Genomic DNA, 12,269 nt, shown 5'->3' with positions numbered 1-12,269 from the left:
TAAACTGTACAATTAGTTTTTATTTTTGTCTATATTTAATGCTCCATGCATACGACTAAAGATTCGATGTGACAGGAATCTTGAAAATTTTTGCGAAGGCCTGAGCTTAGCATGAACCGTACCCCGCACACAGTTAACGCCGCTTCCACGCGCGTGCGTTTTTCCCTGGTGAGCTCTCGGTATTCCGAGTTTGCGAAAGAAAAACCAGCTCGATCTCCATCTCCTCCCCAGAAACGCCGCTTTTTACCACGCCTCGTGGATCGGTCGCCAGCTAGCCATATATACATACACACACAAAAGCTAGCTAGCTGGCCGCCGGGAACGGGAAGCGGGCCTTTACACGTACGCGCCTCGCTGCACACGCGCGCGGGCGGGGCCTCACGTGGACTAGGCTCGTGCTTCTTCTCCTCGCTTTCTTCTTTGCTGCCCGCGCGCCGTTCACTCGCGTCACGTCTCGCATCTCGTGCAGTGTCCGCCGGGCGGCGTGGCGGCCATCTCTAGCTTGTCTTTGTATATAAAGGCAGGGAAGGGCACCCATGTTTCATTCAGTCTCTCAGCTGTGTCGCCGCTGAGAAGAAGGAACCGGAGCGATGGAGCTCTCTCGCAAGCTCTTCACGGCCGTCGTCCTCGTCATGCTGCTGCTCGTGGCCACAGGTACGCGTACGTGCCTTATATATCATGCATCTCTGGACTCATCATCTGGTACGGTCTACTGATCTGAGATGCTGCTGCATGCTGTTTCGGTTACGTGCATTCTCGCATCTATATCATGCAGAGATCGGGGCGGTGGCGGTGGCGGAGGCGAGGACGTGCCAGTCGCAGAGCCACAGGTTCCGCGGCCCCTGCGTGCGCCGGGAAAACTGCGCCAACGTCTGCAGGACCGAGGGCTTCCCCGACGGCAAGTGCCGCGGCTTCCGCCGCCGCTGCTTCTGCCTCACGCACTGCCGCAACTGATTCGATCGATCGGCCGGGGGAGCATGCATGCATGCCTGCCCGGCGGCGAGTGCATGCGGCGGGCCCGTCGTTTTCGATCTCTGTTGCCGTGTCGTCGCGCGTTGATCGCGAGAACCGTCCATGAATAATAAGAAGAAGTGTGTTTGTGTGGTTTGTTTTTGGACCTTTTTGTCAGCTGGTGTCACAAGTTATATTTGTCGTTTGTTGAGTCGTGGATCGATCGGTCTATAGTAGTGTGTGCCGCCTCTGCGTGCTGCTAGCTGCTGTTTCCTCTGTTCTTCCCCTCAATGTTTCGGTTTCTCCATATCAATGCGTTGAGATCAGAAAATTTCAAGTTCCCTATCTCCATCAAAAAAGACATGGATGCATGCATGGTTTTATTTTGCGTGTCACTCGACCAGCAGATCAGTAATCACTCACGCCGGCCATCATCGGAAAAAGGAAAGATGACAGTGTGGAGTAGTAGAAATACAGTAGCACACGAGACCACAGGTTGCCTTTTGGCTTCTCGTATGATCACGTGTTGCCACCACGGGTGATGCGTGCCGACACGCGGAGGCATGCATGCATGGATGCACGGATTGCTTGGCCTTGGCGTCGCGTGCTTGTGCTGTAGTGAGTACATAATTGTATGCTAGCGTGTAGCGTGTCGCGCATGAGCCTAGCTATATATTAGCCTCGCCGTCGCACCTACGTGGGCTTTGGTAACACAAAGTTGGGCACCGCCGCTTTCGTAGCCGGCCCGCATTTGAGGGTGGTCGCCAGGAGAAATAGCCCTCAGGCGTCAGCTACCCGCCCAACGTCCAACGTCCACAGAGGCCTTGTTTAGATCCGAAAACTGAAAAGTTTTCGGAACCGTAGCACTTTCGTTTGTTTGTGGTAAATATTGTCCAATCATAGACTAACTAAGGTCAAAAGATTCGTCTCGCGATTTACAGTTAAACTGTGTGACTAATTTTTATTTTCATCTATATTTAATGCTTCATGCATGTGCCGCAAAATTCGATGTGACAGAAAATCTTGAAAACTTTTTGGATTTCGGGATGAACTAAACAAGGCCAGAGGAGTTCCGAAAAGTGAAAATTTTTCGGTACTGTAGCACTTTCGTTTGTTTGTGATAAATATTATCCAATCATAGACTAACTAGGATCAAAAGTTTCGTCTCGTGATTTACAGCTAAACTGTGTAATTAGTTTTTGTTTTCGTCTATATTTTATGTTTCATGCATATGTCATAAAATTCGATGTGACGGGAAATCTTGAAAACTTTTTGGTTTTCAGAGTGAACTAAACAAGGCCAGAGTTGAATTGCTTAGAGTGACTCCAGCTCAAATTAGAGCATCTATCTCTAAGAGTTCTCAAGAATTTCTACTCAAAATCACGAAATTTTCTAATTTACCAAAAAGTATCGAGAGGAATAAATAAGATCGATCTTCAACAGTTTTTGATAATTCACTTCTAAAATATATAAGATAATTTTACATTTGAAATCATATATTATATCTAAATTATTCTAACTACTTTTATATATTTTTCTCTTATACATTTATATTAGGATTTTTTTTTTACTCTTTTACTTTTCCTCCGCTCTTCCACCTTTAGGTTGGCTGAAGGATAAGTTTCATAGCTCGGGGAGAAGATACATGCGGCCCAAAATCGTCACATCTTTATGCAAAAAGGGTGTTTTTTTCCCCAAGTGACAAGATTTGGGAGGCGAGTTTGAAAGTTGTTGGAGATAGATTTTTTCATTCTTCCCAATAGTCAAGGATTGAGAAGGATTATTCGGAACTCTTGAAGATGCACTTTGCAGCCAATTTTTATAATTTAGCTATTTTATAAAATAGAAAAGTTTTTAAGAAATAAGAGTTCTACAATACCTTGCTATTTCTCATCTTCAAATAGCTAGTGTCCATGGTTGGTTTTATATAGCCACCTAAAATTAAGGGATAGCTAGCTTTCTATTCTATTTATTTAAAAAAACAGATACCATATCTGTTGTAGCTTATCTTTTACTATATCAATTCTAAAATAACCTTCAAAACGAGAATATAATAGCCGATCTATTGGAATTACTCTTAGTGATGACCTAGGGCACATGTGTATAATGGTTTGGTGTATCACCAAACGTAACCTTTGATTTCTAATTATTTATCATTGATATGGTGAACACCTCTGTGTTTGTCTGTGTTTGTCTGTGTTTGTCAGTTTTATCAAGACAACTATAAATTTACCATGAAAAACAGGAATTTCCCTGTAGTTTTACTATTTTTGCTGATGTGGCCCACCCTGCCCGAGCTGGCTCCGTCCCTGGCTAGTGGGGCTTCTGCTTCCGTGTCCCCTTGGGTGTGTGCCCAACCGTGTCACCTGGCTATCGATACCTTCTTCCTCTCCTCCCTCGGCCTCCACCTACCGGTGATGGAGTCCCGGCGCGCTCGCTCTGGACCCTGCCGTGCCGACCTCCTAATCTCCTATAGTCCGTAACCGCGCTCCGTGCTCTGCCAGTCCGCCGCGGGAGCGTGCAGAGCAGCAGAGGCGTGCTCCTGCCCCTGAACTGCAGGCCGCGAGCTGCGGCCGTGGCGCCCGCGGAAGCGGAGGTGTCGTCGCCGGAGTACCACGAGGGCGCAGGCAAGAAGGCGCACGACCACGCCGGCATCGTGCTCTCCGTCATCTGCTGCACCGAGTTCGCCGTCGAGATCCTCGTGGCCGGCGGCTCCTTCGCGTCGAACTCGGCGACGTCGAACTCATGGATGAGGTAGTGTAAAACACGATGAAGCGAAAGAAAAAAAAAGATGAACCTCTGCAGGACAGCACACCTGGGCAGGGGGCGGATCCGAAAGGGGGGCTGGGTGGGCTCCAGCCCCCCCCCCCAACCAACGTGTCCATTAAATTAATGTTAATTAACTTTAAATTCTTATTAACTTTTAATCTAAAATGTTCACTATTTTAGCCTCCTTTATCCTTATCGTGGATCCGCCACTGCACCTGGGTCCATGGCAGGTCCAAGCACTTGCCGCACGACTATGGGTGGTGGCATTGAAGCTGAATTGGCTATGGTGTCAATGTGTCATTATCACCGTGGCATGTCATATATCAACAGGGAAGAGTACCCTAGCATTGTTCTCCGGTGAATTAGTGATTACATATGAGAAGATACAATTGAGCAGACGAATGAGGCTGCAAAAACTGTTTGACAGGACACAAAGAGTATGGCCTTGTTTAGTTCCTTGCAAAAACCCAAAATTTTTCAAGATTTCATGTTATATCGAATCTTTAGATACATGCATGAAGCATCAAATATAAATGAAAATAAAAACTAATTATACAGTTTATCTGTAATTTGCGAGACGAATCTTTTAAGCCTAATTAGTCTATAATTAGATAATATTTGTCACATACAAATGAAAGTGCTAGAGTGGTTGTTTCCCAAAAATTTTAGAACTAAACAAGGCCTATGTAAAGGGTTTGTAGTTGTTTAGTTATCCGTTTGGAAAAGAATAGTCAACGGTTGCATACAATGAATTTTTCTACTTCACTGAAATTTAGCTTATGTTGTTGCTTATGTGAATTTGTTGTAAGAGAAAAACACTCTTCGTTCGTTCGCTGAAAAGTCTGCTAAAGTTGTGATGTAACAACAATTTTGTGTGTGTGAGATGCTTCGGAGAAAGGAATTCAATTACGTCAATATGAGTCATTCATCAATGGCAATAGAGTAATAATCTTTTCAACCAGAATTTATATGGATGTGACCCCATCACCTTTGAATATATCACCACTGTATAAATGCGTCTTTTCCCATTGCAACTTGAAGATTGATGATCCAAGAAAAAGCTTTTCCTGGCCATGTTGGCCTGTAATTTACAGATGTATTGTGTCTAATACCTGTCTTCCCAGACAGGGTTTAGGTGAGCATCACATGTAATCGGCCCCATAGTCCTATTGTCCTTGTCTGACTCCTTCGCACCAAAATTAAAAACTGTTAACTGGACTGCAGATCGTGTGCAGTTGTAACTGCTACTGCAACATACGCAGTACCAGCATCTCAGCTATCCACTGGACAGGCGATGGTTTTTTTTTTTTTTTTTTTTTTGACAAGAGACAGGCGATGGTTAGGATGAGAGACTACTTTTCTCCTTCCTTTTCTTTCACACTTCTGTTGTTAGCCTCTGTTTAGAGAAAATAAGACTAGCGATAGCTTAACACAAAAGAGGCCATCAAAAATTGGAATCTTGCGGCATATATTTTACTTAAAACAGTCAGCATAGGACTGAGCTGAGCTTGAGCATGCAAAGGAAATGTAACGCACATATATACAGAGATCCAGGAAAATTATATAAACGAGAAGAACAAATCCGAAATCCCTTACCAACAAAGTACACAAGCAATCAATCCTTGCCATCCCAGACTTTCATGGACAGTTTCTAGGGTGCAAAGCTACTCCCGCCGTCTCTGATGGTTCAATTCAGTACTGCTGCCAGGCCATCCCATTCCCATATGTATACACCCCCGAGTCGAAACAAACGCAAAGCAAAAACCCAAGAGGAGATTACAAATTATCAGATTCAGTTCATGACAGACCAAGGTCGCCAGGACCTCATTCTTGATCATAGCAAACACAGGAAATCAAAATCTCAACCTATAGTATGGATCGTCAGGCAATAACTGACTGAGTGTTTCTAGGGTGCGTCCATCTCTTTTTCCATGAGCTCAACTCTATTGCCAGTCTTGCTGATGTCTTCACTGAGCAGCTTCCACAATCTACAGATTCTTCCCTTCTTTCTCCTCAATGGTCTTTGCCTTGCGATAATCCTTGTCCGTCCCAAACAACCTGAAACACAGCCAATGAGCTTCATATGCAACGGCAGAATTCAGAGCCCCTGCACAACTCAACACAGTCATGCTACGGATCCTCACCAGTCCATATAAACAAATGTCGAGGCATAGTTCCCTGACTTTGTGTACAGCACACGGTGATGGTAGTCATGGAAGTCCGAGCTATTCATCATGACAAAAGTTGAGTACACGGTAAGACATTCCGCTTCAAATAAACAAACACGGTCCCTTTTAAGGGGGAGAAAAGGAAAACAATGATCTAGCTTACTTACCCGCCATACAGTGGCAGGAAATTTGATGGGCTCCATGGGAAGTGATAGCCGCTGTGAGCTTCAACTGTCTCCAATATCCTCAACACCATCCACAGCCACAGGGTGAACAGATGAGGGCCAGTAAGAGCAGGACCAACCACTGTGGCGAATCCCAGGAACAAAATTTCAGCTGGGTGGGCATATTCGGAAGTTAAACCAAAGGGTGTGGCATACCTGCAAAGATTTGTTCTGTCATAGACTAGAAAATGTTGCAACATGTAAAGTAAGATGTAATGAAGCAATATCACTTACTCGTGGTGGACGCTGTGAACATGCTTGTATAGCCATTTCGTATGCAGTGCCCTGTGCCCCCAGTAGAATATAAAATCCTCAAGGACAAAGTAGAAAAGAACTTGAGATACAACAACCGTCCTGCAAAAGAGTAGATTGAAATATGTAAGCTTTTCTTCTCCAACTCGAACATTGATGCTTTCATATTTACATGGTGAGATAGTGAGATGAAGAATACTAACAATAAGGTAACTAAAATACATGAGGTGCTTCAGCCAGGAGAGAGGAGTGAATGCATACCAATGTGGTAGAGGAAGAGAGCTCCTAAGACCCATAAATCTGAAGGCAGGGTATGAGAAAATCATGACAGGCAGGTTCACACAGACATGGTACAGAATAAGACGCAAGACACATCTGTTTTGGTAAGCAGGGGTGTTGCTCTTCTTCTGCAAAGAAAAATGTACACATTTTTTTTTTGTTAACGGAACCAGATAGTAGCAAGATAAGCATACTGCACATTGCAGATCAAATATTATATGACAAGACAAAGAGACAAAGGATCAGCCATTCTTTGCCCTTATGGGCACTAGAGCTTGGAACAGAAGTAACAGCATGCATGTTCTGTTTCACAGGGAAATCTAGGCAGCATTGCATTTCAGTGAAAGAACCAGAATATCTTGGGGAAGAAAATATCACTCAATCTTGAAGAGAATAGGCAGAAAAATTATTGCCAATGAAGAGCCAGCCTTGGGTGTTTCTTTTCTCTGACATGCTGTAGCATTTCTTCATTAAGAGGAAGAGAATGAAACAGTTACACCAAGTGGTAAGCATAGACTGACCCCTAACTAGCCCAATTGAGCCGACCTGGGTCTTAGTTATGTTTTCTTAGGGAATAACTCAATTCCAATTCTAAAGGAAAGCTAAATAAGATCTGGATAAAAATGAATTAACTGAATATTAATATGGCATAGTGTGAACAGCTGAAACAATACTATTGCAAGGTGAACGCTGTAAAGATCAAATCTTCAACGGTTCCCTTTCCTTTGTATAAATTGTAAAGTTTGACATCATACACTCCCACCCAAAAATATGCAAGATTAAACAGCCTTGCTGCCTCAACAGCGATGAAAGCAACAACGCAGCAAGCGAAAGAATCCTCCCGATTTTTTTGACCAAAAGGACCACCTCACATTGTGATGTGTGAATCAAATAAAATCGAGAAGACGTGCTAACGTGGGCAATGGGAAAGAATTCTCCCGATTTCCATTCTCCCTGTGGGGGGAAAGGGAAACTGAAAAGGAGAGGACCCAGACTCTTTGTTGCAGGCTACAGAAAAGGGAAATAATGAGAAGCATCGTTTTCATCTTTCCCTGTCTTTATGGCCACTATGAGAAGCGAAAACAGTCACTGGATCCTCCTCCACAGTGGGTTAAGCGGATGAGGAAAGTGTCATCTCGATTTGCCCAGTCCAGCCTTATCATCCCATTATTTACTGTTTGTCCCCCCCACCCCCACCCCTCCTCCTACTCCTACTCTTACCCAGCAAAATTTTGATTCATACTATTATGATTTGAGAAGACAGGAAAATCCATCCATTCAATGGATGCAGGCGGCGACCGATAATTGATTGGCCGAGGGGTGAATGGATCAAATCGGGCATGATACTCTTTCAGATTAGCAGTAGGAGTGGGCACTGGCAGTTTTGGGCAGTGGCTGAGAAAAAAGAAGCTATGGGGTACCTGGATCTTGTACTTGGCGAAGAGTCCGAAGCGCTCGAAGAGGAGGGAGGGGAGGCCGGAGAGGAAGAAGACGGTCTCGTGGAGCAGGAAGGTGACGACGGTGGCGAGCTGGAACTCGGTGAAGTTGGCGATCAGGACCTGCATTCATTTCCGTTACGTTTCCCTCGGCGAGGAAGAGCAGAAAGAGACAGAGATCTGGGGAAGACGACGGAGAGAAGAGAGAGAGCAGAGCAGAGGAGAGGAGAACACATAAAGAAAGAGATGGGGGGATGGGGGAACGGGAGGTGGGGTACCTGCCACGCGGACTCGATGGCGGACATGGGCGCCGCCATTATGATCGCCGGCGGCGAAGATGCGAGGAGGGGAGCGGGTGAGCCAGAGCCTGGCCTGTGGCCTGCTCTCGGAGGACGAGGCGGAGTTCTCTAGTTGAGCAACGTACCGGTCCCCCACCCCACGCGGACCTTCAATTAAAAGCCGTGGGATGGGCCCGCGAGCGAGACGAAAACTATTGTCCGGGCTCGCCCCCTCGGCACAAGCGCAAGATGCGAACCGTGCACCCCACTGGCGCGTGGGACCCAACGTGCAGCGCGAACGGCTGGCATGCGGCCACCACACCACACCAAGGGATCCGCACTCCCGCACCGTCGCTACCGTCCAGTGGGGCCGATCGGTCCACAGGACCAGCGTAGACCGGTTCCACGCCCCCCCGCCCGACCCACCTTCTTCTCCAAGCCACTCCCCCTCTCCCAGTCTCCCTCCCGTCGCATCTCAGTCGCCGCCGCACGTACAAATACGCGACGGGAACGGTCAGGGCCCAACCCTAAACCCCCGCCTCCGCCTCCGCTGCATCCCATGGCGGCCGTGCAGCGACTCCTCCGGGCAGCCGCCTCCGGTGGTTCGGCGGCGGCCAGGAGGCGCATGACGTCGCTGGCGACGGAGCAGGCGCCGTCTGCGGCCGCCGGGTTCCCGTTCGCGGCGGAGGAGAGGGCAAGGCGGCTGCCGATGGCGGAGAGGAACGTGCAGTGGGTGTTCCTGGGCTGCCCGGGCGTGGGCAAGGGCACCTACGCGAGCCGCCTCTCGCGCCTCCTCGGCGTGCCCCACATCGCGACGGGGGACCTTGTTCGCGACGAGCTCGCCTCCACCGGGCCACTTGCTACGCAGGTGAGAGTGAACCTCCTCTCAGTACCTCCAGGCTCCAGATCGGCCCCGCTCTGCTCTGCGCTGATCTGGATTTCGTTTGTAGTCGTGTGGGTCAGTCATATGGTTGAGCTTGAGATTTGAGGTCTCCTTGGGGTATCGAGTGTAGATCAGTACGCGAATGGCTGGCTGCGAAATGCTTTAGGGGAGCGAGGATGTTTTGGTTCGAGTGGCAGTCAAATTGCTGATAGATCTGAACATCACTGCCTGGATTTGACTTGCCTAGTGTTTGTGAATTGGGGATGCCTTGATGTGATCATTTTGCTTTACTCGCACACTTCAGCTAGTGTACAACATTACACATGGCTGTTCGCATAGTAGAGTTTTTTGCTGGAAGAGTGTGGCTACTTTTATTGTTCAGTTCATGCTAACTATTAGATTGCAAAGCTCGCACTACTGCTCCATTTAAAAACTTACTAAATGAGTAGATTCATATTTCATTGGTTCCATGCCTATATGGGTTGGTCTTTGATTATCCTTTCATATTTTCACTCTGAAACTGATGTAATAGTTTTTTTCCTTGCAGCTTGCTGAAATTGTTAATCAGGGGAAATTGGTTTCTGATGAAATTATCTTCAACCTTTTGTCAAAAAGGCTTAAGAAAGGAGAAGACCAGGGAGAATCAGGATTTATTCTTGATGGTTTTCCCCGTACAGTAAAACAAGCGGTGAGAATCTTTAACATATCACGAACACTACCTTCTAGTTTGTTCCTTTTACTAGAAATTGAACTCGTTATTCTGGTCAGTTTTGAATGCTCAGTGTTTTTGTTCAACTTGGTTATGCCGTTTGATGCAATATAAAAAAAATATTCAAATACTCCCTCCATCCCAAATTGTAAGTCATTCCAAGAATCTTGGAGAGTCAAAGCATTTTCACGTTTGACCAAAATTATAGAGAAAAATACTAAGATTTGTAACGTAAAGTGAGTATACTATGAAAATATAATTAAGGAAGAATCTAATGATACTTAGTTAGTATCATAATAATAATTATTTTATCATATAAATTTGGTCAAACTTACAAAAGTTTGACTCTCCAAGATTCTTGGAATGACTTACAATTTGGGATGGAGGGAGTAGTTCACATGTTTCTCAGTTCCTGCTGCCATTGAATCAGTTCTTCCTAGTTGGTTCCTTTTAGTAACCATTGAACTCAACAATCTGTTTGGTAATGATGTGAGTAATGCAATGCGATACCATCGAGATAGTTCACATATTCTTATTCCCCTTAAACTAGTGTGACACTGTGATAGCCTGTACTTGTTTTGTTGGAGTATGTGGTTAGCCTTTCTTTAAGTATAATGCTTGTGATTATTGCGCCCCCTGCGGGAATATTAACTTACTCACCGATTCAGATTTAAACATTTTTGCCGCCATTGTTTCTATTTTAACTAATTGATCCTGGTGCAATATGTTGTTAGCAGTTGTCGTAGACCTGTTCATACATGCGCTTGATCGTGGTGGTCTGAACTAACTATATCTGTATTTCCAGGAAATTCTTGATGGCGTTACAGACATTGATATGGTGGTTAATCTAAAACTAAGAGAAGATGTTCTAGTAGAGAAGTGCCTCGGCAGAAGGATTTGCGGCCAATGTGGAAAGAACTTCAATTTGGCCTGCATTGATGTTAAGGGTGAAAATGGGCTACCAGCAATCTACATGGAACCACTGTTGCCCCCAAACAACTGCATGTCAAAGCTTATTACCCGCGCTGATGATACCGAAGAGGTAGTCAGAAATCGGCTTCGGATATATAACGACATGGTATGGTTCTATGTGCAATTCTTACTTGTTGTATCATTCATAATAAAATGTATGACATATTCTCATTAAGGTTTAAAATGTATGACATAGTTACTGCATATGCAATCCTGATTGGTTTATTTTGTTTCTGCAAGGTTTACATGCAACTTAAACCCCCCTGTCATTTGCATTATTTGTGATTTTTCGTAGAGAAAAATGTTCTGCTGTCCAAGATGTTCAACTCTACCCCTTCCATTCCAAACTATAAGACGTTTTGGCTTTTCTACCTACATTTCTTTTACTATGTATCTAGAGATAATGTATATCTAAGTGCATAACAAAAGTCATGTATATAGAAAAGCCAAAACATCTTATAATTTGGATTGGAGGGAGTACATAATAGATAGTTGCAGAGTCCTTGCTTTGCTCTCTTATAAGCATGTGTTACATTTGATCCCTCAAAGATAATTTGCATTGTGTGGATTTGGTTCAGCATAGCAATGTTCTCGTTGGCGCGTTGAAACAGTGAAACTTTGAAGAATTCAGGCTCTGATACTTAACATTTGGTTTCCTGACCTTTACAGAGTCAACCTGTGGAAGGTTTCTACCGGGAGCAGGGGAAGCTCTTGGAATTTGACTTGCCTGGTGGGATCCCTGAATCTTGGCCAAAGCTGCTCCAGGTTCTAAACCTCGAGGACCAAGAGGAGTTGAAGCTGGCTGCAGCATAGGTCTCTGGAGGACCTACATACTTGAAAAAAGACCAAACCACATTTTTTTGAATAATGGAGAAGAGGAAACTTACTCCATGATTTAGTGCCTTTTGCAGAAGTAATAGTTTTCTTGTCAAAAGCGAGTTGTTGGTTTTCACCGGCGTTTTGATGAGCTGGTACTATGTAACGTTGACGTTAGTTGTAAACAGTACCCCATTTTTGCTTGGGACCCAGTTTGGAGCCCATCAAGACATGCTGTAGTGCTATTCATTCATAACAAACTTGTAGTAAATGAGAGGCTCTTTTCTGTGTTGCGTGACATACTGCTCCCGTATGTGTACCCATATATGTCTTCATGATAAGGCCCTGTTTAGATACACCCAAAACTTTACAAGATTCTCTGTCACATCGAATTTTGCGGCACATGCATGAAGTAGTAAATATAGATAAAAAGAATAACTAATTGCACAGTTTACCTGTAAATCACGAGACGAATCTTTTAAGCCTAGTTACTTCATAATTAGACAATGTTTGTCAAATAAAAACGAAAATG

The 12,269-nt window shown here is 45.0% G+C and overlaps 3 protein-coding genes across 4 annotated transcripts; 2 read left to right on the top strand and 1 right to left on the bottom strand.

Moving 5' to 3' along the window:
• Positions 336-1,288, top strand: LOC8085686 (defensin Ec-AMP-D2). 2 transcript variants are annotated; one of them, XM_002468536.2, is made up of 2 exons: positions 336-654; positions 776-1,288. In XM_002468536.2, exons 1-2 carry the CDS (start codon positions 591-593, stop codon positions 952-954), a joined length of 243 nt encoding a protein of 80 aa, XP_002468581.1. In that variant the 5' UTR covers positions 336-590; the 3' UTR covers positions 955-1,288. The 2 variants fall into 2 exon arrangements, with proteins under 2 accessions (XP_002468581.1, XP_021317480.1); XM_021461805.1 differs by having other exon boundaries at positions 487-660; positions 776-1,282.
• Positions 5,260-8,520, bottom strand: LOC8061435 (methylsterol monooxygenase 2-2). The gene is made up of 7 exons (XM_002465882.2): positions 8,358-8,520; positions 8,065-8,202; positions 6,626-6,771; positions 6,347-6,466; positions 6,056-6,268; positions 5,865-5,945; positions 5,260-5,778 (listed from the first exon to the last, which is right to left on the bottom strand). The coding sequence occupies exons 1-7, from the start codon at positions 8,394-8,396 to the stop codon at positions 5,709-5,711; spliced, it is 807 nt and encodes a 268-aa protein (XP_002465927.1). The 5' UTR covers positions 8,397-8,520; the 3' UTR covers positions 5,260-5,708.
• On the top strand, positions 8,802-12,037 carry LOC8085685 (probable adenylate kinase 1, chloroplastic). The gene is made up of 4 exons (XM_002468535.2): positions 8,802-9,225; positions 9,788-9,928; positions 10,755-11,027; positions 11,591-12,037. Exons 1-4 carry the CDS (start codon positions 8,917-8,919, stop codon positions 11,732-11,734), a joined length of 867 nt encoding a protein of 288 aa, XP_002468580.1. The 5' UTR covers positions 8,802-8,916; the 3' UTR covers positions 11,735-12,037.

The sequence above is a fragment of the Sorghum bicolor genome, chromosome 1, assembly GCF_000003195.3.
Source record: "Sorghum bicolor cultivar BTx623 chromosome 1, Sorghum_bicolor_NCBIv3, whole genome shotgun sequence".
Taxonomy (NCBI): Eukaryota; Viridiplantae; Streptophyta; class Magnoliopsida; order Poales; family Poaceae; genus Sorghum; species Sorghum bicolor.
The sequence above is the reverse complement of the archived record's forward strand: the minus strand, read 5'-3'. Positions and strand labels throughout refer to the sequence as shown.

Bases quoted from the DNA above. Each gene is read 5' to 3' on its own strand.
- LOC8085686 (XM_021461805.1), top strand. From the start codon at position 591: ATGGAGCTCTCTCGCAAGCTCTTCACGGCCGTCGTCCTCGTCATGCTG. The intron at 661-775 runs GTACGTGCCTTA...TATATCATGCAG, and splicing joins GCTCGTGGCCACAGGTACGC to AGATCGGGGCGGTGGCGGTG.
- LOC8085685 (XM_002468535.2), top strand. From the start codon at position 8,917: ATGGCGGCCGTGCAGCGACTCCTCCGGGCAGCCGCCTCCGGTGGTTCG. The intron at 9,226-9,787 runs GTGAGAGTGAAC...TTTTCCTTGCAG, and splicing joins CCGGGCCACTTGCTACGCAG to CTTGCTGAAATTGTTAATCA. The intron at 11,028-11,590 runs GTATGGTTCTAT...TGACCTTTACAG, and splicing joins TTCGGATATATAACGACATG to AGTCAACCTGTGGAAGGTTT.
- LOC8061435 (XM_002465882.2), bottom strand. From the start codon at position 8,396: ATGGCGGCGCCCATGTCCGCCATCGAGTCCGCGTGGCAG. The intron at 8,203-8,357 runs GTACCCCACCTC...AAATGAATGCAG, and splicing joins CCATCGAGTCCGCGTGGCAG to GTCCTGATCGCCAACTTCAC. The intron at 5,946-6,055 runs GTAAGTAAGCTA...CATGATGAATAG, and splicing joins TTCCTGCCACTGTATGGCGG to CTCGGACTTCCATGACTACC.